Raw genomic sequence first — 22,196 nt, 5'->3', positions numbered from 1 at the left:
TGAGGAACCTGGAAGAAGCTCGGGCTCTCCCAGTCTTCTAGTCTGTCCCAGGCTCCATGAGGGGAGATCCGTGCCCACCTATTCAATTCCTTCCTGGCCATTTAAAGGCAACAGAACAGACATAACCATGGGGACAAAAACCTAAGGAAGAAGGGCAGGAAGATTTGAGATCCAAATTGTGGAACAAGCATTCCCCCAGATTTAGTTTCTTCATTGGCTTTCCTGGAGGTTCGACTGTTTTTTTTCAGACATTCACCCTCCCTAAAGGAGAGATTTACCAGTTTTTTCCCACACAAAATTATCCAGAACTCCAGGCCTTGCTAGCCTTCTGTCTTCTAGAGCCTAGTAGCCATTTGTTTCAAGAGAAAGTTGTCAATGGAGGGTAAGGTAGCTGTGTTCAGTTTTTCACATTCCCAGAATGCTTTAATAAACTTTAAAAAATTAGTATTCCAATAGCATCAAGAAAGAGAAGCAAAGATAAAATTTAGAGGTAGATATACTGCTTCTTTTCTAGGTTAAAAAAAAGATATTTTAAAAATAGCTGATATTTATTTTAAAAACATTAATACCTTCCTTGTGAAAATTTGTGTCCTGTGATCACTGTCTTGGAGCACAAATTCAAATTTCAAAATAATAGCAGGTAAAATATGGTAGGCCAACAATTAAGGCAGCAGTAAACAAAGCCATATATATTTTTTAAAAGTCAGTCTTAAGCACTAAAGTATGGACTTGAACATGATTTATTTTGCTGGATAAATTCAGAAGAATTGATGAATGATGCTAAATTATTAATTTGTTCAAAGTGGGAGAGGCCACCACCTAGAATCATATGCCATAAATATTAAAGCCATCCCATCTTAAGGACTTATGTGGGCAATGAATTATAAGGACCACTATAGATCGATTCTGGGTTAATCATAACTCTTTGTGCCTGTAATTCACAATCACTTTATCCCCTACTGACCATTACTTTAGATTGTAAAGAAGTTAGCAGGTTGGTGTGCAAAGTTAGAATTTATTTCTCCCACATTATTCTCAGGCCTTTTGGTATTTATTTTGTGAGCAAAAATAATAATTTTCCATTATGCAGTCTTTATTTTAATTTTTAAAAGCTTTGCTTTGGTTTTAATCCTGAAAACCTAAAACACTTAGGTAGCAATGGTCATAAAATCAGTAGGCTTCAGGGGTCCAAAACCATATAAACCAGATATTCATTCATCCCGATGATTTTATTTTTGGTTGAAAGAAATTTTTTTTTCTTCCAAGTTTTTATTTAAATTCCAGTTAGTTAACATACACTGTAATATTAGTTTCGTGCATAGGATTTAGTGATTCATCACAAACATACAACACCCAGTGCTCATCACAACAAGTGCACTCCTTAATACCCATCACCCATTTGACCCATCCCTCCACCTACCTCCCCTCCAGCAACCCTGTTTGTTCTCTATAGTTAAGAGTCTGTTTTATGATTTGCCTCTCTTTTTTACCCCTTATGTTCATCTGTTTTGTTTCTTAAATTCCACGTAAGAGTGAAATCTTATGGTATTTGTCTTTCTCTGGTTGACTTATTTTGCTTAGCGTTGTACTCCCTAGCTCCATCCATGTCGTTGCAAATGGCAAGATTTCATTCTTTTTTATGGCTGAGTAGTAAGCAACCTGTTCTTTAAAAGCTTAGCTTTTATCTATTTTAATAGTGTGATCACATAGCATTTAAAAAGTTGCATTCTTTTCTTGGCTCTTGTACTACATTCCATTGTTTTTATTTATATAAATATTATTTTTCAAACTAGATCAGGTATGCCTTGAAGGCAAAGTCTACCATATCTCACGCATTTTTATATTCCTATCGCAAGTATCTCCCAAAAATTGATCTTCAATGTAGTGAGAAAAACCTAGAAGATGACCTTGAGCTCAAGTTTCAAATCTACCACTAGTCATTGGTATGACTTAGAACAAGTTCTGTTACCACATCTGTGAGTTAGGCATCATAATATCAGCTGCCTCACAGTGTTATAAAGAATAAATTAACTTATGTGTAAAGGGCATTTTTTTAGGAATGGAAAAAAATGCTTTATAAATGTTAGTTAATACCGTGAGGAAGAAATGGAAGACAGAGGGAGGATATTTTTTCTTCAGTGAAGGAATATCTCATCTTATCCTTCAGCTTAAATGTCATCTTTCCATAATTGTCCCACCGATTTTTTTTAGTAAAAAAGAATCATCATCATTGATGTATCTTTACAGCTATAGATTTTAAAGTGAATTTTTAAGGAATTTGCTAAATTAAAGATTTGTGTGAGAAAGAATATGACCTCCCAATTAAAACCAAAGTCCTTGGGATAAAGTCTATTTGTTGGTGGTGTAGGCTTCTGCAATTTTTGCAGGAGATGGCTGCCTAATGAATTGAAAACAAAAGTGATTTTAGCATTAGGTCATGATAGAGGTGTCAGAACAGGGGTATTCAGGACGAGAGGATTCTACAGAGGAAAGGAAATAGGCCATAATCCATAGCATGGTGAGGAGCACAGGTGCAGGTTTTGAAAATACATTTTCCCATCCTTCGGGGCGCCTGGGTGGCACAGCGGTTAAGCGTCTGCCTTCGGCTCAGGGTGTGATCCCGGCGATCTGGGATCGAGCCCCACATCAGGCTCTTCTGCTATGAGCCTGCTTCTTCCTCTCCCACTCCCCCTGCTTGTGTTCCCTCTCTCGCTGGCTGTCTCTATCTCTGTCGAATGAATAAATAAAATCTTTAAAAAAAAAAATGAAAATACATTTTCCCATCCTTCACTTACTTGGCAAGATATGCAAATATTTGAGAAAATAACATGGAATTTTTATAGTTCTTCACCTGACTGATGGAAAATTGCAGAAAACTAGAAGGTTAAAACAGTACATGAACAAAAAAAAATGGTTTCCAAAGAGTATCTATGTTTAATCAGGCACTAAAGATAAGGAATGTAAATATTTGGGGTTTTCTTGTATAACTATTTCAGTTACCAGAATATTTAAGCGGGCTGCCCTGATTCCCCAATGAAAACTAAGTTTTCCTTTCTTTAAACCACTTTAATATTTTACGCTTTTTGTATGGTACATACTACAATGTGCTTTATGTTACAGAAAGCAGTTACTTATCTCCAGTACTGAGCTGTAAGCAGCTTGAGGGCAGGAGCCCAAGCCTTACCTTTATATTCCTTACAAACCCCTTTAGGATCTTCAAATTAATGCATAATAATTGTGAGTAAAACGGAATTCAAAGAAAGATTCCTGTAATAATATTGTGGAAATGAAACAAAGCCTCGTATTATCTCAGCAATGAGAAATCCATCAAGGCTCCTGGCATCTCAGCTCTATAATAAGGACACAGGTGTTAAGCATTAGCAGCTCCCATCATCCATCAATCACCACAGCATTCTGGCATCTCTATTTTAGGAACCAGAGATTGATAATATTGGAGGTAGATGCCATTTTTGGATTCTTTTCCCTTTCTCATAAATGGGACTGGAATATGATGACATAAAGCTTCCGGATGTACTTTCACCCTCATTTAACCTGCTATGAAGCACTCAGTTGGCATGGAATCCATTGTTAATAAGCCAATGGCCCTCAATGTAGCTGCTTCTCCAAACATGACTTCAACAGCAAAGACTAGTTGAAATTTTTAAGTAATATCCATCACCTAGTCAGATGGATGAAAAATTTAAACCTTCAATTGTTATTCTGTTGGAAAATGACTTTAGGTTTTGTTAATGAGTATTTTCTAGATAGCTTTAACCTAATAGTTAAAAACCAAAGGACAATGATTGTATGTTTTAGTAGTTGAAAAAAAAAAAAACGGGTATTTTTAAAAGCTAAAATAGTTTGGGTTACTATGCAACATTTCATTGGTATTGCTACAGGCTATAATCATGCTCTTTTAATGGTCCCCCTTTTAAAAATGAATTCATAATGCTTTGTAAGATTAGAATTATTAGAAACATGTATATAATGGCAATGATGATGTTAATATACATTTAAATAGAGCTTTACGGTTCACAAAGCAGTAACAGCAATGCTAGAACACTTTTCTAACAGCAAAGCAATATGTCCCCAACTGGGGAGGTCTCTTGAGGGATTTAAAGAAGTCCAAGGGGATCCAGGAGGCCAGAGTGGCTGTTTGAAAGAAGAGGATAGCAAAAATCAAAGTAGGTTTTTAGAGGAGGCTTCAGGGTCACTGCTATCTCTCTGTTACTATAGGTTTAGACCCAGGAGACTAGAAGTAAATATGAAAGTTGGTGATTAAGGGTAACTGAATATACCACCCCAAAATATGCTACTTTGGTATATTGATGATTTTGAGCTGTAAGCACTTGAAAAACAGCAAATGCAGGGAGAGGCTTTCTCTAAACAACCCTTATTTACGTAAAATCCTCTAAACATAAATCCTCTAAAAGGAACTCGAGTGTCATAAATCCCCTCCCTCGGAGTTTCATGAACACAGAGTGACTCTGATCACAGGAGAAGAGACTAGAAGTGAGCACCACATCCAGACAAACTTTTTTGCAAAATATCACATCTCCCATGTATTCCACCAAAGGCCATTCATCTTTCATAAACATGATTTACTCTCCCCTAAGAGGCCTACTTCCCTGCCCCCGGCCCTTTCCTTTCCAAATAAGATGGCTTTTAATCCTGAATTCTAAAGCCACCTGTTTGAGTTACTCATTTTCCCCAGGGTTCTCCCATGTATACATGAGGTATACACGTTGATAAAATTTTTAAAATAAATACAGATAGAGGAAGTAGTATCAGCAATATGAAGGAACAGGAGGTCCTCTCATAGAAACAACAATCTGGCAGCCATCCATGAACAAAATACCTTTGTGAGAAATTTGGGATCCTAGTTGTGCATCCCTGGCAGAATCTAAGACTGAATAAGAATGCTTTCAAGAGGCACACCTGGGTGGCTCAGTCAGTTAAGCGTCTGACTTGATGTCAGCTCAGGTCATGATCTCAGGGTCTTGAAATCAAGCCCCACGTCGGGCTCCACACTGGACATGGAGTCTGCTTAAGATTCTCTCTCTCTCTCTCCTTCTACCCCTCCCTGCCCTCCTCTCTCTCTCACAAAAAAAAAAAAAAAAAAAAAAAAAAAAGCATGCTTTTAAGAGGCAGGGCTATATCTCAGTGCTTGGTCAACCAACTGTTATCCTGTCTGCATTCCTGAAAGCAGCCTATACCCTCAGGACTTGACTCTACTACTATAAAGGTACAAGACAAAGATGCCCATTCTCACCACCTCCACTCAACATAGTACTGTAAGTCCCAGCCAGAGCAATTAGATGGGAAAAAGAAATAAAAATATCCAAATCAGAAAGGAAGAAGTCAAATTATCTCTATTTGCAGATGATAAGATCATATGTGTAGAAAATCTTAAAGACTAAACAAAAAAAAACCCTGTTAGAACTAATAAATGAACTCAGAAAAGTTGCAGAACTAAAAATCAGCATACAAAAATCAGTGGCATTTCTATATACAATGAACTCTCTGAAAAGGAATTTTTCTCTTTCCTCTCATCAGATTTACCAGAAAATTACTTTCCCCTCAAATAAATAAATAAATAAACAAACTAGCTAACTCATTGAATATTTGATTTAATTATTCTTTTTTTTATAATAATATTTTTTATTATATTATGTTAGTCACCATACAGTACATCCCTGGTTTTTGATGTAAAGCTCGATGATTCATTAGATTTAATTATTCTGTTTTTTATGAATTCATTAAATTCTATATTTATAGATAATATTTTTTAAAGATTTATTTATTTATTTGAGAGAGAGAAAAAGAGAACATGTGCGTGGGAGTGAGGGGGTCGCAGAGGGAGAGAACCCCCGAGCAGACTTCCCGCTGAGAGGGGAGCACCATGCAGCCCCAAGCTCCTGACCCGTGAGATCACCACCTGAGCTGAAACCAAGAATTGGGCGCTCAACCAACTGAGCCACCTAGGGACCCCTATATAATATTTTTAAATTTATTTTATTAAGATTGCTTTTTATTTTTGATACATTTGTAATTTAGGGGGGAAAGTCACACTTTTAAAAAAAGATAATCACTAAAAGGTAAACAACTCAGAATAAAGTTATGTTCCCTAAATAATGATAGAGAAGATTGTATAATTATTTGTTCCTCATTGCAATGCCCACCAAAGGGGTTTCATCGAAGTCCAGCTGCAAAATTGCCATAGACCACACTTGGCAACAGATTACCTTGGAATAGCATAAGTTAGGAAATACATCTCCCGGTAGGGTAGTGTTGATTAGTTTTCTTCAGTGTGACTTGGACTTGGACTTGGACTCATTTGGAACATAGGTCACATGCAAGGAGATCATACCTATACTAGGTGGGTACAAAAGCCTGCCTGGCTTAGAAGCCTAAAGGAGCCAGTCTCTTGCAACAAGTTCAAAAGTGTAACTTCCAGGTCCCCAAAGAGAGAGGTCCAATTACAGGAATGACTGCACTCAGAAAAACTCAAAGACATAGTTTCTTTCCATGCTTTATTGTTCTCCCAGTCCAGGTGACATTTACTACTCACGGGTCATTTTACTATAAGCTATGCTGCCTAGAAACATAGTTAACATTCTAACTTTATCACATTTCCAGGAGGATGTTTTACACAATTAAATATACAGAATTGTAATATGCTTTAGCCTATCTGCATTATTTAAAATTCCAAACTTAAATCCTATTTTCCTCTTTTGTTCTCCATATTTTCGCAGGTAAAATATGGAAATTATGCCTTTGTGTGGGATGCAGCCGTATTGGAATATGTGGCTATCAATGACCCAGATTGTTCATTTTACACCATCGGGAACACGGTTGCTGATCGGGGATATGGAATCGCACTGCAACATGGCAGTCCTTACAGGGATGTTTTTTCACAAAGGTAAGACTTGTGTGTGGTCCAAATAAGAAGAGACAAAAAATAGAAAAAGAAAATGCACTTGGTTACTCTTGCAGTTTTATTACACTTGTTTTCTTTGTTTGGAACAGGATAGTAAACAACACCAATAAAAGGTAGTTATAAATGTTATTTAATAAGACATCCTTTCCCTAAAGCATGTACTGAAATATTATGTTTCCATAAAAAGGGAAAAATATTGCTGCATAGAACTGGTTTTACTCTTTAAAAATTGATATACAAAAGGAAGTAGTATGTTAATAACTTCTTTAGAACTTAACTAGCAGTTTACTCTCTGAATTTTAAATATCCATAGATTTAGCAAAATTAGTTCATTTCAAGAACATCAAAGCATAAAATAAACTTCAGGACCAAGTCAAAGTTCTGATGAACTGAGGCACATAATGATAGGGATATTTCCATCTGAATTTTGCACAGAAAAAGGATAAGAATTTTAGAGTCCCTCATGTGGAGTCAAAGTACATGAGACTTTGTCACGGAATTAAGGGGGTGGGTTATTAAGAAATTATACCCATCCTCAAGTTAGAATTTTCTTACATAAGTTTTTTAAGAAAAAAGGTTTTGAAGTGTATACTTTAGATGAACAATGTATATGAAAGACTTGGGCCTGCAAGGCACTCCGAAAGATCACTTCATTTCATTCTACTACCAAACAAGCGTGGGCCTAAGGGACAGCAGTATCTTTCAGTAGGAGTATATTTCATTTGACACTGATAGTGCATTTTGTTTATTTTCTAGACATTTTTTCTATCTATTTTCTAAAAGCAGTGCCAGACCAAGAGGGTAGTACCAGGTAATAAATACTAAGGCCCCAAATTTCAAACTATTTGAGTTGCATTCCTCCAAATTTTAGGATAGCAAAAGCCAGGTATTTTGTGTTAAACAAAAACAAAAACAAACAAAAACGATGTCAGTAGTCCAGAATTTATGTTAAAACTCTTCCATTAGCTAACAAAAAAAATCTAGGCCTCTCTCCTTATCTACAAAAGCGGACGTTGGATTAACCCCAAGGTCTTCTATTAGTCTGCCTTTCTGTGTGGCAAGCAACTCCCAAGCATCAGTGACTTTTTTGCATTCGTGAAACATAAGGCTGTGATTTGGCGAAGTTGTGAAGCAAGCTGCAGGTCACCGGCGGGTCTTCCTGGGCCACGTCTCATTCCAGGGCCAGGCTGAAAAAGTGGCCCTATCTGAGACAAGCTGTTGTCATGACAATGAGAAGCTGCAGAAGAGGCTGCCAGAAACCTGCAGTGTTTCCTGCACTTCTTGCATGGATGTGGCATATGTCACATCTGCCCACAAACCACTCACGAAAGAGTCTCATGGTCAAGCCCAACTCGATGGAGTAAGGAACTGTACTTCACATAAAGGCAGGGGAGTAAATAACTATGAACAATAATATAATCTACCAGGGGTCCCTTAGGGCTCTAAAAAAATCTAAAAATGACAAAAATGAAATAAGCATAAATTGGGAAGTAAAATATTAAGGTATAAATAATGAATAATCAATAAAAACACACTTATTGATGAGTAGATTCTAAGGGGAACAAACTGGAAAATCAGTTATGCCATAGAAAATTACCTGGAAGACACTTGAAGTCTAGTTGGAGATATGTGGCCCACACATGTGAAACAATAAACAATACAGACATTTCTATAAATGTGTGCTGACACTGATATATATGCGATATCAGTATTGCTTGTTTATATTGCATCAAGTTGTGTAGCTGAGATAGTGAAAGAATTGAATACAGTATGGAATAAAGAGTTAATCAAGGGAAACATGAAAGAAAGCTCTCCAGAGAAGGTGAGCCCTGAATCTGACCTTGAAGGATTAGTAGAGAATTGTCAGGCTGAAAGGAAAAAAAGAGATAATTCTTGGAGAAACAATGAAGACAACAGGATAGGAGGAGAGAGCAGAATATGTTGAAGAGCAACAAGGGCAGCAAGTTAATTTGAAAGGAAATTTGAAGGGTGGGAGTCATATCGTAGGCCACAGGCAGCTGTGAGAACCTATTGTCCATTCTGGAGCGCAGGAGTAAAATGAAGAAGACAGTATTTAAGGGGGGGTTAATCTAGGTTTGAGATGAAGGATGAATTAAGATTGGCAAAGACTAGAGCAAACCTGGAAGCATGAGACAAGGAAGGCCGAGTCTGGAACTAGGCAACAGGGAATGAGGAGGAAGAAACAAATAGAGATACTTCTAGGCAAAGAGGCACACCATTGTTTTCATTAACTTAGAAATGAGGGTGGAAAGCATAATGGAATGAAGGAGATGCCAGGGTTTTTGGAGAAAGACCAGCAGAAAAGCCTACTGGATACTGAACATGAACCATGTCGTTGAAAAAAGGATTATTTATTCCTTAGTTGGGGTTAATTGGGATTTTCTTCACTACAGATTTTTTTTTGTTTCCAGACCTGATTTCTAGATCTTTCATGCAAAAGAAGAAGCCAATAAAATCAATACACAGACATAATAGCAATTAAAGAAATATTTAATAAATCACACTAAGTGTTCTGTTTCTTATCCTCCCTGTAGTGGTTCACCTAAGGGAGATTTTAATTCAGAAAAAATCCACTCCAGTGAACTGGTGAAAAATTATACTAAGCATTGAGCATGATTTTTCCTTTGATTTACATTATGGATATAGACAATTTAAATTGTCCCTTTCTGTGGAGTTCCTGAATAATGACATCTGTATCCTGGTTCCCTGGACATCTGGAAGAAGAGAGATCCAGGAAAGACGCGTGATCTGGCAGTCGTTCATATGCAGCTCATCTCGTTAGACACGTGCCACAGTGATCGATGACCCAAACTCTCTCCCTGAATTCAGAAAAGTTCTGCTTTCATTTTCCTATGCTATGGCCATTAGGGAAAAGAGATCGCTTTTTTATAGACTGATTTAAAAAAATTATAAAGACCATAACATTTAATCATTCTAGTACACCTTAGAAATTATTATAAATAACTTTATTACCTCAACTTATCCTAGGCCCTTGATTACGCTGGATCACTGATTGCTACTGTAATTACTTTCAATGAAAATGAAAGTATTCAGGGTGATTTTTTTTAGTGGAAGATTTTATTTATTGATTTATTTATTTACTTATTTAGAGAGAAAGAGAGAGTGGGAACAAGGGGAGGGGCAGAGGGAGAGAGAGAATCTCAAGCAGACTCTGTGCTGAGCACAGAGCCCGATGAAGGGCTCGATCTCACAACCCTGAGACCATGACCTGAGCCAAAATGAAGAGTCGGATGCTTAACCGACTGAGCCACCCAGGCACCCCCAGCGTGATTTTTATGTAGTAAACACTATTTCTTAGGTTACTATATATCTATACCACAACGTACAAGACATTAAAGTACTTAAATATGTAATAAATATTAATACATAAAATAAACGTTATATGCTGATATGGTAGCTACATGTATCATCTACTATCTGCCCAGTATCTTATATGCCTATATCCTTTAATGACACTCCAGAGCAATCATATGAAATGTTGTACATTTGCTTATTGCACACTTGCATATTACTGCACAACTGTTATACCATGGATGCATTCACTGAGTAGATGGCCTGAGCTTTGGCAAGCGTTAGGTTAGGCATCAGAAACATGGGCTGAAGGGATATATTCACTTTTACACTTGCACACGCAGGAATGACTTTTAAAGACCAGTAAGTTGCTACAGTATATATAATCATAGATTTGGATAGAGGAATTTTGTTTCCTTGGTGTGCATAAATTCTAGATAACTTGGGAGCAGAAGCTAAAGTATTTATACAATCCCATCAGATAGGTCAGAGTTCTAGTGTGGTGAATAATGTTTGCAGTGAATTCTCCAACACTGTTCATCAGATGTTTATGTGGCCATTGTCTTGTAATAGTTCTTTGTATACAAGAATTATTAAGTCAAAAGTTGTTAATTAAAAACATTTAAGAGTAGAAGAGAGCTGAGTTTTTCAGTGATATCATTATGCTTTTAATAAAGTAAACTCTGGTGTTGATTTTAGAATCTTAACTATTCATAAAACTAAAAATGTGATAAAAATATTTATTGAGCATTTAGTATGATCTCATCTTTGTTTGTAAATCTTAGTGGATATCAAGGAATAATTAATTTATGAGTTTAATTTTATACTTCATCTATTAAAAAAATCTCTTTTTGCTTATTGGCTTCTATCCCTAAACTTTAGGAATGAACCCACTAGTCACAAAAACAAGGATGTATTTCAAACTGAATGATTATTTTGTTGGATTCATGATATTGGTACAGATGCATAAGTAGTATTTCAATTTAGTCACAGATTTTCAGAATTTTTACAAATGGAATGATCAGTACTTCCTTTATTATCAAGGAGGGAACTAGTCCAAAGGAGTAAATTACTTAGAATCACAAAGAGCAATAAAAGTGAAAAAAATTTCAAGAGTCCTAAATCCACGTCCAGTTTTCTCCTGTCTTCCCTCAACTTTTTTTAAAAGTATATAAGAATCATATTAAACAGACTGTATCAGGCACCTGGGTGGCTCAGTCCGTTGAGCATATGCCTTCAGCTCAAGTCATGATCTCACGGCACTGGGATCAAGTCCCCCCTCGGGCTCCCTGCTTGGTGGGGAGTCTGCATCTCCCTCTCCCCCCCCCCCAACTTGTGCTCTCTCCTGCAAGCGCTCTCTGTCTCTCTCTCTTGTGCTCACATGTGCAAAATTAAATAAATAAAATCTTAAAAAAAAAAAAAGACTATATCATGTTTACCGTGTGCCACATTTTGAGTTCTTACATTTAACAGTCTGTGAGGGAAGTACTATTATTATCCTCATTTTATAGACACAGAAACTGAGACATGATGAGGTAAAGTAATTTTTCCCAGTTCACAAAGCTACTGAGTATTAGAGCTGAGATTCAAATCCAGACAGGAGGGCTCCAGAAATCGTCATACACTTTTAACAATCTGTATTTCAAATAAGTACTTGGGGATTGCCTTTCTCTCTCTCTCTCTCTCTCTCTCTCTGCCCCTCCCTCTCCTTTTAGGGGCACAGAATAGAATTAATTGTAATCCTTGATATATGAAATACTTTCATTTTTGGCCCATAAATGACTACTTTTATTTAATTACTTTTGAATTCCTTGAATGCAGCCTATTCTGTTGTTGTTTCTTCCTTTTGCATTGTTAACTGTTAAAATATCTATGCTTCACTTCATTTTTGTTTTTCCAAGGCCCTAATTTCCAGAATAACCTGGAAGGGCCAAGCATGCATTTTTTTTAGTATAGTTTAATTAACATACAATATTATACTAGTTTCAGATGTATTAATAATGATTCAGCATTTATGTACTTTATGAAATGCTTACCACAGTAAGTATAATTACCATCTGTCACAGTACAATGTTATTACAATATTATTGACTATACTCCCTATGCTACACTTTACATCCACATGACTTATTTTATACCTGAAAGACTGTACCTCTCCACCCCTTTACCTGTTCCACCCATCCCTCCATCCACCTCCCCTCTGGTAATCACCAGTTTATTCCTTGTATTTATGAGTCTCTTTCTGTTTTGTCTTATTTGTTTTGCTTTTTAGATTCCACATATAAGTGAAAGCATATGGCATTTTTCTCTCTCTGTCTGACTTACTTCACTTTGAGTAATATCCCCTAGGTCCATCCATGTTGTCACAAATGACAAGATTGAATTCTTTTTTATGGCTGAGTAGTATTCCATTATGTATATATGCCCCATCTTCCTTACCCATTCATCTATCAATGGACACTTAGGTTGCTTCCACATCATGGCTATTTTAAATAATGCTATAATAAACATAGGGATACGTGTATCTTTTTGAATTAATGGTTTTGGTTTCTTAGGTTAAATATCCAAAAGTGGAATTGCTGGGTTGTAGGGTATTTCTATTTTAATTTTTTGAGGATCCTCCACACTGTTTTCCACAGTGGCTGCACTAATTTACGTTCCCACCAACAGTGTATAAGAATTCCCTTTTCTCCATATCCTCACCAGTATTTGTTATTTCTTGACATTTTGATACCAGCCTCTCTGACTGGTGTGAGGTGGTATTTCATTGTGGTTTTGATTTGCATTTCCCTGATGATGAGTGATGTTGAGCACCTTTTCATGTCTGTTGGCCATCTATATGTCTTCTAAAAATAAAAAATAAAAATAAAAAAATAAAGGTCTGTTCAGGTCCTCTGCCCATTTTTCAATCAAGTTATTTGGTGTTGAGATGTATAGGTTCTTTACATATTTTTAATATTAACCACTTATCAGATATATCATTAGCAAATCTCTTTTGCCATTTAGTAGATTACCTTTTTGTTTTGTTGACGGACTCCTTCACTGCAAAAGTTTTTCAGTTTAAGGTAGTTCAGTTGTTTATTTTTACTTTTGTTGCCCTTGCTTGAGGAGAACAGATTCAAAAAAAAAAAAATTGCTGAGAGATATCCAAGAGTTTACTGCTTACGTTTTTCTTTCAGAATTTTTATGGTTTCAGGTCTTACATTTAAGTTTTTGGTTTTTTTTTTAATATTTTATTTATTTATTTGACAGAGACAGAGACAGCCAGCGAGAGAGGGAACACAAGCAGGGGGAGTGGGAGAGGAAGAAGCAGGCTCATAGCAGAGGAGCCTGATGGGGGGCTTGATCCCAGAACACCGGGATCACACCCTGAGCCGAAGGCAGATGCTTAACCGCTGTGCCACCCAGGCGCCCCTTACATTTAAGTTTTTAATCCATTTTGACTTTATTTTTGTATATGGTATGAGAAAGTGGTTGAGTTTTGTTGTTATGCATGTAGCTGTCCAGTTTTCCCAGCACCATTTATTGAAGAGACTGTCTTTTCCTCATTGTATGTTCTATCCTCCTTTGTTGTAGACTAATTGACCATACAAGCATAGGCTTATTTCCGGTCTCTCTATTCTATTCCATTGCCCTATGTGTCTATTTGTGTGCTAGCACCATACTGGTTTGACTACTATAGGCCTGCAGTATTGTTTGAGATCTGGGTGTGTGATACCTCCAGCCTTGCTCTTTTTTCTCAAGACTGCTTTGGCTATTTGGGGTCTTTTGTGATTCCTTACAAGTTTTAGGATTATTTGCTCTGTGAAAAATGCCATTGGTATTTTGATAGAGGTTATGTCAAGTCTGTACACTGTTTTGAGTAGTATGAACATTTTAACAATATTAATCTTCCAATCCATGTTGGTGGTGTATCTTTCCATTTGTGCCATCTTCAATTTCTTTCATCAATGTCTTATAGTTTCCACAGTGTAGGTCTTTCACCTCCTTGGTTAAATTTATTCCTATGTATTTTATTCTTTTTGATGTAATTGTTAATAGAATTGTTTTCTTAATTTTTTTGGCTAGTTTATTATTAGTGTATAGAAATGCAAAATATTTTTGTACATTGATTTTGTATCCTTTGAATATATTTATTAGTTCTAATAGTTTTTTTGGTGGAATCTTTAGGGTTTTCTATATATAGCACCGTTTCATCTGCAGATAGTGACGGTTTTACTTTGCCTTACCAATTTGAATGCTTCTTTTTTCTTTTCCATGTCTGATTGCTATCTAGATTCAGAAAAAGCACATGAGATCCTTTTCTCTACCTCTGTCTTAATACTTCTTACAGTTTCATTCTTGGGTCCTGCCTCATGTTGGTAAGCCCCTTCAGTTCAGGCATATGTCTCTACATCTTTAATGGCTACCTTCATGCCAGCACAGAGTAACAATACTTGATGAAAAAAGATCTACCTAACTTTTTGATCAAAGATCATCCCATTTACTTATATCTCAATAAATTAAATACCTATTCTTTGTGCTTGTTAGTATAAAAAGAAAAAGTCTTCTATTTTCTTTTATCGTAATAATTTTTCTTTCTTGGTTTCTCCAATTTTTTATATAATGAACAATAAAAACTCAGAAGAAAAAAGAAAATAAACACAGAACATGTCTACCTTTCTTTCCAACTCCCTGCTATAAGAACTTTTATGCTTTCATTCCCATAAGGAAGTTAGGAAAGATTCCTTTAACTGGAAACCATAGAGCCCTAATCCTTTTATTCAAAATAAGAATGAGGTACTTTTAAACCACTTTGTTCCCTCTTCAGGAAGAGAAAAAAGCTGATTGCCCAGTTAGCAGTTCCAAAATCGGTCAACAACTGGCTTAACCTCTGCACTCAGTCAGCTGGAAGGAGCTCTCACATAGACGCTTATAATCAGAAGTTAAATGATTGTTTTCCCTTTAGACATACAAAATATATACTGTCCCTTGGCTCTGAGAGTAGGAGTGACATTATCAAGATACCTATGTAAACATTAAGCAATATGAACTTACACATTAAACTGGTATGGATAATAGATGCTGAAAAAATCAGATGAATGGAAATCATTGCTGAGTAGAAAAGAAAGATTTTATTAGACTTGAGCTAGAAGCTTCAAGGATAAGGAGAATTTGAATATGGAGACAGGTCCGGGTAAGGTACTCAGGAAAACATGAGGAAATCATCAAAATAAGAAGCCATCTTGTGTTGAAAGGACAATGAGAAGGAACGATTTGACTGAAGAGAATATTGGCAGGTGAATACAGTAGAGAAGCTAAAATTAAATGTGACACACCAGAGTACTGATATCTGCTATTTATTAGGTACCTACTATGCTGAATATTTAATGTATTTCATATAGTACTTGCCACAACTCTGCAAAGTGGGCATTTATTCATTGCATTTTATAAATTTGAGGAAACTGAGACTCGGAGCTTAGTATCTCACCAAAGTCACACAGTAATGACTTGTGGAGCTAGGACTCAAACCCAGGCTGGGGCTTGTGTCCTCACTCAGGACCCCACACCAGCTTTGTGAGGCTCTGAGGAGAACATCTGGACACAGGAGCATTTGAGGAATCCAAGGTGTTGGGTTAAACAAGACAGAGCTTAATTGAGAAAAGCATTACAAGGCTGTTGTAGTGTTCCAGCTGTGAAGCAGTGAGAATATCCTCAATGAGACTGAGGAGAAATGATTAGAAAAAAGGTACCATTTGAAGAGGGATAGAGAGGAGTTGGTGGAAATGAGAGGACCCAGGATCCTGTAAGGGAAAGGGTGTCAGAATCAAGTGCTCACAACAGCTTTCTCTTGCATTCTCCTTCCAACTCTGATTTTTCCTTTTCAGTTACTTATTGCAAGTGTTGCATCAGCTCAATTTCACCTCCAGGAAAAACCAACTGGAAAATGATTTCTAGAAAAGTGATGATGAGTTTTAAAAAATGTAATTCACTACCCAGGGGATATTTATTTCAAACAACTTTTCAGCTTGCAGACTTTTGTTCTATAGTTGCCCAAATTACATTAACATATCCCTTGTGGTATTCTTCTGTCTCACACATCAGACACTATTTTAAAAAATAAATATGTAAATAAATTTTAGAAAATACACACACACACACACACACCACTGAAACCAACAGGTTTCATCACATCCACATTTTCTTTTCTGGATCGAGAAAACAAGACAGTTCAGATGGTCATGTTTATATACAGTAATAAAGAAAAATGTTTCAGGAGTTGCAAAAAAAAGCAAGAGGACATGAAAGATTCACTTTCAAATAGAGACTGGAGTAGAATAAAATAATCATATATTTGTACATATATTTTTATTTAAAATAACAACATATTTTAACCAGTAAATGGTTCTAATGAAGAACCTAAGTAATTTACATTTGTTTCAGCATTTGGCCTAATTAATATGGGGTGTAAGTACAATTGTTGATGTTTCCCATATGTAAATATTTCAAAAATATTCATCAGATGGGCCCTGTATGATTTAAGATTAGTTTTACTAATCTTGTAAAGCAGTAGCCAAATTTTAAGGAAATTGCCCAGCTTTACTCTCAAGGAGCAGACAGCATTCTCAAAGCTGAACACAATCCCAACCACCAGACAATGCAATCCCATGGAGCAGATTTTGAAGTGTTACAAGATTCTATTTTCCTTGTACTTACATCATACGGCATTTGGGGAATACTTCATCCAAGGTACAAGAGTACTTTTCTATAAACAACCATCTTTATTAGACTTTTCTGAAGGAAAGTACTGAGGTACAGGGAAGATAAATGACTAGTGTGATGTGCAGAGCAATATTTCAGCTGAATAATGAGCCCACGACATTAGACCAAGCCGCTTGGCAAGAAGTCGGATCAGCCTTTCATTATTTTATACGATTTGGGCTGTTTCTAGATCTTAGTAAGTATGATTTCATTCAAAAAGCAGTTGTTTTACAAAAAGCATAGTTATTATAGTGGTATAAAGTAGGTGTGACTAAAGGCTGAGTTTTTAACAAAACATTTCAGAACTTAAAGCTACAAATGTGTGTTGCACTTGAAAGTACACATTGCACACACACACACACACGTCTGAGAGTCAATTATAAGCCTCTCTCAGAAATACTATAGAATTCTAGTATAACTCTATTATACTTACATCACATTTTTCTATTCAAAGCACTCATCTTACTCACCAGACTTAGCCCCACATAATTTTTAAAGGGAAAATTTGATGTCGTTGAGGGTAATCAGCGAATGTGGTTCTTTTTTAATAGACCCTTAAAATATTGTAAGAACGGTTAACAGCATGGGAACAAGCACGTGGGCTTGCATGATAATTATGTTGATAGAAGGAACAACCATAGAAGGAGAGATAGGAATGCGGCTTTGGCATGCATTTAGAAGAATTCACTAATTTTACAAATGTAAAAATCAAGAAGGGAAGTTGGGTTACCTGCCCAGAGTTGAAACTTAGGTCAAGAAACAAACAAGCAATGTAGGTCAGAACATGCCCTGGGCATCACAAATCCAGTCTCCCAGTCCAGGGTTCCACCCCTACCCGTTCTGCCATTCTCTTCGTTTAAAAAATCAGTTTTGTATCCCTAGAATTTACTAGTAAAATAAATGTTTTATGTCTACTCTAAAGGAGCAGGAGTGCTAGCAAATATGTTTAACAGGGCCATCGACATGACTAGAACACCTATTTAAAAATCATCATTACTTTATAGATATGCAGAAAAAGTAGCACAAATAACGGGTAAGATGCTATGGATTGTGTTATCCCTAACTTACAGAGAAGTTATATTGTAGCCTAAAATAATAGTTAATGATCACTGAAGACATACTGTGTGCCAGGTACTATTCCAAGTTCCCTAACTATATTAAGTCATTTAATCTTCACAATACACTTATGAGGTTAATACTATGAGTAGCTTCATTTTACAGAGGAGGAAACTGAGTCAAAGAAAATATTTTCAGTTTTCCAAAGTCATAAAGCTAATAAGTAGCAAAGCCAGGTTTGAACCCATGCTGTCCTACACGATGCTACCAGAGTTCCTACTATCATAGCTCTGAGCACATGCACCGGTGTGCCCCCGGGATAACAAGCATCCAAACTGTCTTCATGCCCGCTCAGGTAGCCACTTTCTTGCACACTGAAATGCCTACAGGTGATTTCCAGAGGCTTAAACAGCACGCCAACAGCGAAAGTCCTCCTTTACCATGAGTGGGCAGATCCATTTGAAATTGAAGCTGTCTTATACCAGGTGATCAGAAGGAAACAATAAAAGGATTGAAAACGGAAAGCTGAGGAGGATACTGTAGTTATTTTCTCTCTCTTACCCTCTTTTGTTACAAACGGCTTAAGACCGTACTAGACCAAAACTTCAATTCTTACTTCATAGAAGTTTTCATTCATCATGACTTTTTAATTGGTGTAATCCATAATCACCTCTTATGTATCTCATTTCATAGTTCTTTGGGAAGCTCAAAAAAAAAAAAAAAAACTAACATTATACTTGGTCAGATTGTCTATTCACATGTCAAATGCTTCCTAATATGAAATAGAACCTACTGTTTTTAGGACAAAAGTATGGCTAAGATAAAAATATACAGTTTCCATGTGGAATGACATTTATGAGTTCATACAGCCCAGAATGACAAGTCTAACAGAAGCACTAATGATTTTTGTCTTAATGAACATAATTTCCTGCTTTAGCACCAACTTCAAAAAGAGACAGATACACCTCAAAGTGTACATTCACTTTTTTCTTAATAATCCGTTTTACAACTGTCATCTTATGAAGCTATTTATGTTTGAAATAGTGTTAGTAACTATTGCAAATAATTGAAATCCAACATTTTTATTTTATATATAACTGACCTCAGAGTATGTATATAAAAATTGTTGCCTTCATGATATTCTTACCAATGTTCCAGGGCCGGACATGGAGATATGATGGGAGGAGCCAGCAACCTGAAAAAGATATGATAGACTTTCTGTTCTGCTGAGGTTTTCTGTCTTTTTCCAAAATAAGTTACATTTTTGTACTTAAACGATTTTTATCAATTTTCTGGGGGCTTTTTTCCATTCCTTAACCAAGATATCTATAGCACTCACCATAAAAGTAAGCATGGTCCTTCTACACAAATTCTCATGTTCTTTGAACTAATCAACATGAATTTTACTAATGAGAATTTCTTCTTTTCTATTTTTTTAGCAACCAGAGAAATTTGCCAAACAAATTACCTCCTGACCAGAATATATTCAGTAGAGTGGCAGGAATAGGTCATTAAGGTTGATGAGATCGAAGAGTGCAAAACTTGGGGGTCCTGAATATCAGGCCAACCTGTGTGGATTTAGGACAGGGGAATCACTGAAGAATTTGGGAAAGGCTAGTTATAATCAGTAGTATGCTTTTTGATCAGTCTGGAAAGAATGTATGCAACGAAATAAAGGAGGAATTGACTAGAAGGAAGGCTACCAGTTAGGAAGCCATTGCTGTATCTATAATATAAAGTACAGGAAGGCAGGGCTTTTTCTCTGCTTTATTTGGAGATGTGATCCAAGCATTTAGAAGAAAGCCTACCACATAGTAGATGTTTGATAAGTATTAATTGAATGAATGGGTGAATGAATCATTTAGGAAAAGTGAAATGCCTGAAGTAGACTGAAGGCAGTGGAAATGGAAAGAAGGGGAGAGATGCTTTAAAGGTAATGTTGGCCATCAACTAGACACAGAGATGGGGCAAAAGGGAACCAAGCATACATGAAATCCTTAGCCTTGCTGGCCGGGAAATGGGGAAATGACAGAAGAGAAGCCAGGAAGGGAAACTGGCTTGAGAGTAAAACCAGTTGTACTAGTGAACTAATTTCGAACCTATTTGGGTCTTGACATGTTGAGTTTGAGGCACCAGAGGATGATGCATTCATATAGGGAAATGTAGAGACTGTAACAGACAAACAATAATGCAGGGTGGAAACCTGAGGGAGAGGCTAGAGAAGTGGATATAGACTTGGGCACATTCTCCATTAAGATAGCGAAAACCAGAGACATAGCTTATGGAAAAATCAAAGACATAAACAAGAAAAGGTTGAGGCCAATTGCTTTCAAATGTCCCTTTTTTGCTTTCCTCTCCTTTCCATTCCACAGTCACAAACCTAATTGAACCTTAGCATGTTGTGCCTAAGAGCACAGTTACTCCTTTCTTTCTAAACCTACTCAAATCTTACACGTTCTGTGGGTTCCAGCTCGTAGCCCATTCTCAGCTTAAGTCCTCCCTGGCAAAGTCAGCTCTCATCAGACCCTTCAATGTGTTTCTGTATTTTATCTTCTCTCTACCACCTATGTCACTTTTTTATTCATTTCTTATGTTTATACCTTGACATTCAAATACGTTCTAAATTCTTAGCTTGAAAAGAATAGCAAAACCTCTCTTATTCTTCCTTTTTTTAATCTTCTATGAATAGGTAATATATTCTTAGGAGGTATCCAAGAAATTCTTGTTAAATAATGTTTGAGGGGGGAAGAATCCTATTCTCACTTGTGATTACTAAGGCAAGTAACATATTAGAGAGTAGGATTCATGTTTATTCACTTGATCAACGAATATTTGTTGAGCAACTACATAGTGCTTCATACTATTTTGTTTTTCTAGAGAAAAAAATAGTGAGCAAGATTAACAAGGTTATTGCTTTCTGGGAGCTTACATTATACTGAAGAGTTGGTGGAGAAGACAGAATAAGACAACAAATAGGATAATTTCACATTGAAAAGCATACTATGAAGAAAACCTAACGGGGACGGAGAATAAAGACAGATCAGTGATGGGATGGGTCACAAAAGATTTTTCTGAGGAAGCAACATTTGACGACAACCTTGAATGTAAAATGTAGAGGAAGAGTATTTCTGTGTAAAACAAACGTAAAGGCTCTGAAGTGAGAACCAGCTTGGAGTATCTAAAGAATGGCAAGGAGTCCAGCATGACAGGGCGACAAGAGAATAGTGTGAAAGGAAAGGAAAGAGTTAGTCAGACCCAGAGTATTGTCGAACCTAGAAAAGCATAATAAACACTACAGATTTTTTCCAAAAAACAAAGGCAAGCTGTTGCAAGTTTTAAAAAGAGGAGTAGTTATTCCCTCTAGCTGTTAAGGTAGAGAAGGAAATATGGTAGAGAGAGGGAGGGCAGCAGAGACAGTGAGCAAGAGTAAATGTAGGAACATCAGTTAGGAAGCTAGGGCAGTAATCCAGGAGAGAGGCAACAATGTCTAGGTGTAGAGTGGTATAATTATGATGGTGAAAAGTGACAGGTTCCAGTCTATCATAGCTATAAAACTGATAGGGCTGGCAAATGATATGGACATGATGGGTGAGGTAAACAGAGGAATAAAGATAAGTTTTTCTTCTGAACAAATAAGTGTATGGTGGTTGGTTCCATTACCTGAACTGGTCAAGCATGGGCCAGAAGTAGGTTACAAGCCAGGAGAATTAAGACTTTGGCCTTGGGTTTAGTAAACTTGACATTTTTTATTAGACAGGAACTTAAATATAAATGTGAAACTTAGGAGAGAAAATAATAAGAATTACGATTTGATAGATAGAAGGTACTAATTATAAAAGACTTAGGCACTGGTTGAAGGACTCTGACCAAAGACCAAGTTCCTTCCACGTCTCCACCTATCCATCCTCAGTGGGTGAGATAGGACTGTCCTCAGGCTGACCTGCCTCTTGACAGGATGCTTATAGCAGCAACAGGGGTATCATGCTCCCCTGTTTCTTTTCTGGAGAAGAAGAACTCCCTCCTCTCAAGCATGAATATAAATCTATCCCTTCAGCTTAATAAGTTCATCATAGGTCATGTGTTTACCCCTGGATAGAGCAGATTCCCACAAGAATATATACTTATA

The 22,196-nt window shown here is 36.6% G+C and overlaps 1 protein-coding gene across 2 annotated transcripts in view; it reads left to right on the top strand.

Moving 5' to 3' along the window:
• The window catches only part of GRID2 (glutamate ionotropic receptor delta type subunit 2), a 1,348,780-nt gene that overhangs the window by 1,229,872 nt on the left and 96,712 nt on the right, over positions 1–22,196 (top strand). For both annotated transcript variants that reach the window (XM_087863984.1, XM_045791965.2), the window contains exon 14: positions 6,756–6,922. In XM_087863984.1, the coding sequence (XP_087720110.1) occupies positions 6,756–6,922 (167 nt within the window). The remainder of the gene's footprint in view (positions 1–6,755; positions 6,923–22,196) is intronic.

This window comes from Ursus americanus, chromosome 8 (genome assembly GCF_024610735.1).
Source record: "Ursus americanus isolate L20-20 chromosome 8, mUrsAme1.1.p, whole genome shotgun sequence".
Classification (NCBI taxonomy): domain Eukaryota; kingdom Metazoa; phylum Chordata; class Mammalia; order Carnivora; family Ursidae; genus Ursus; species Ursus americanus.
Note: the sequence above shows the minus strand (reverse complement) of the source record. Positions and strands in the feature narration are given on the sequence as shown.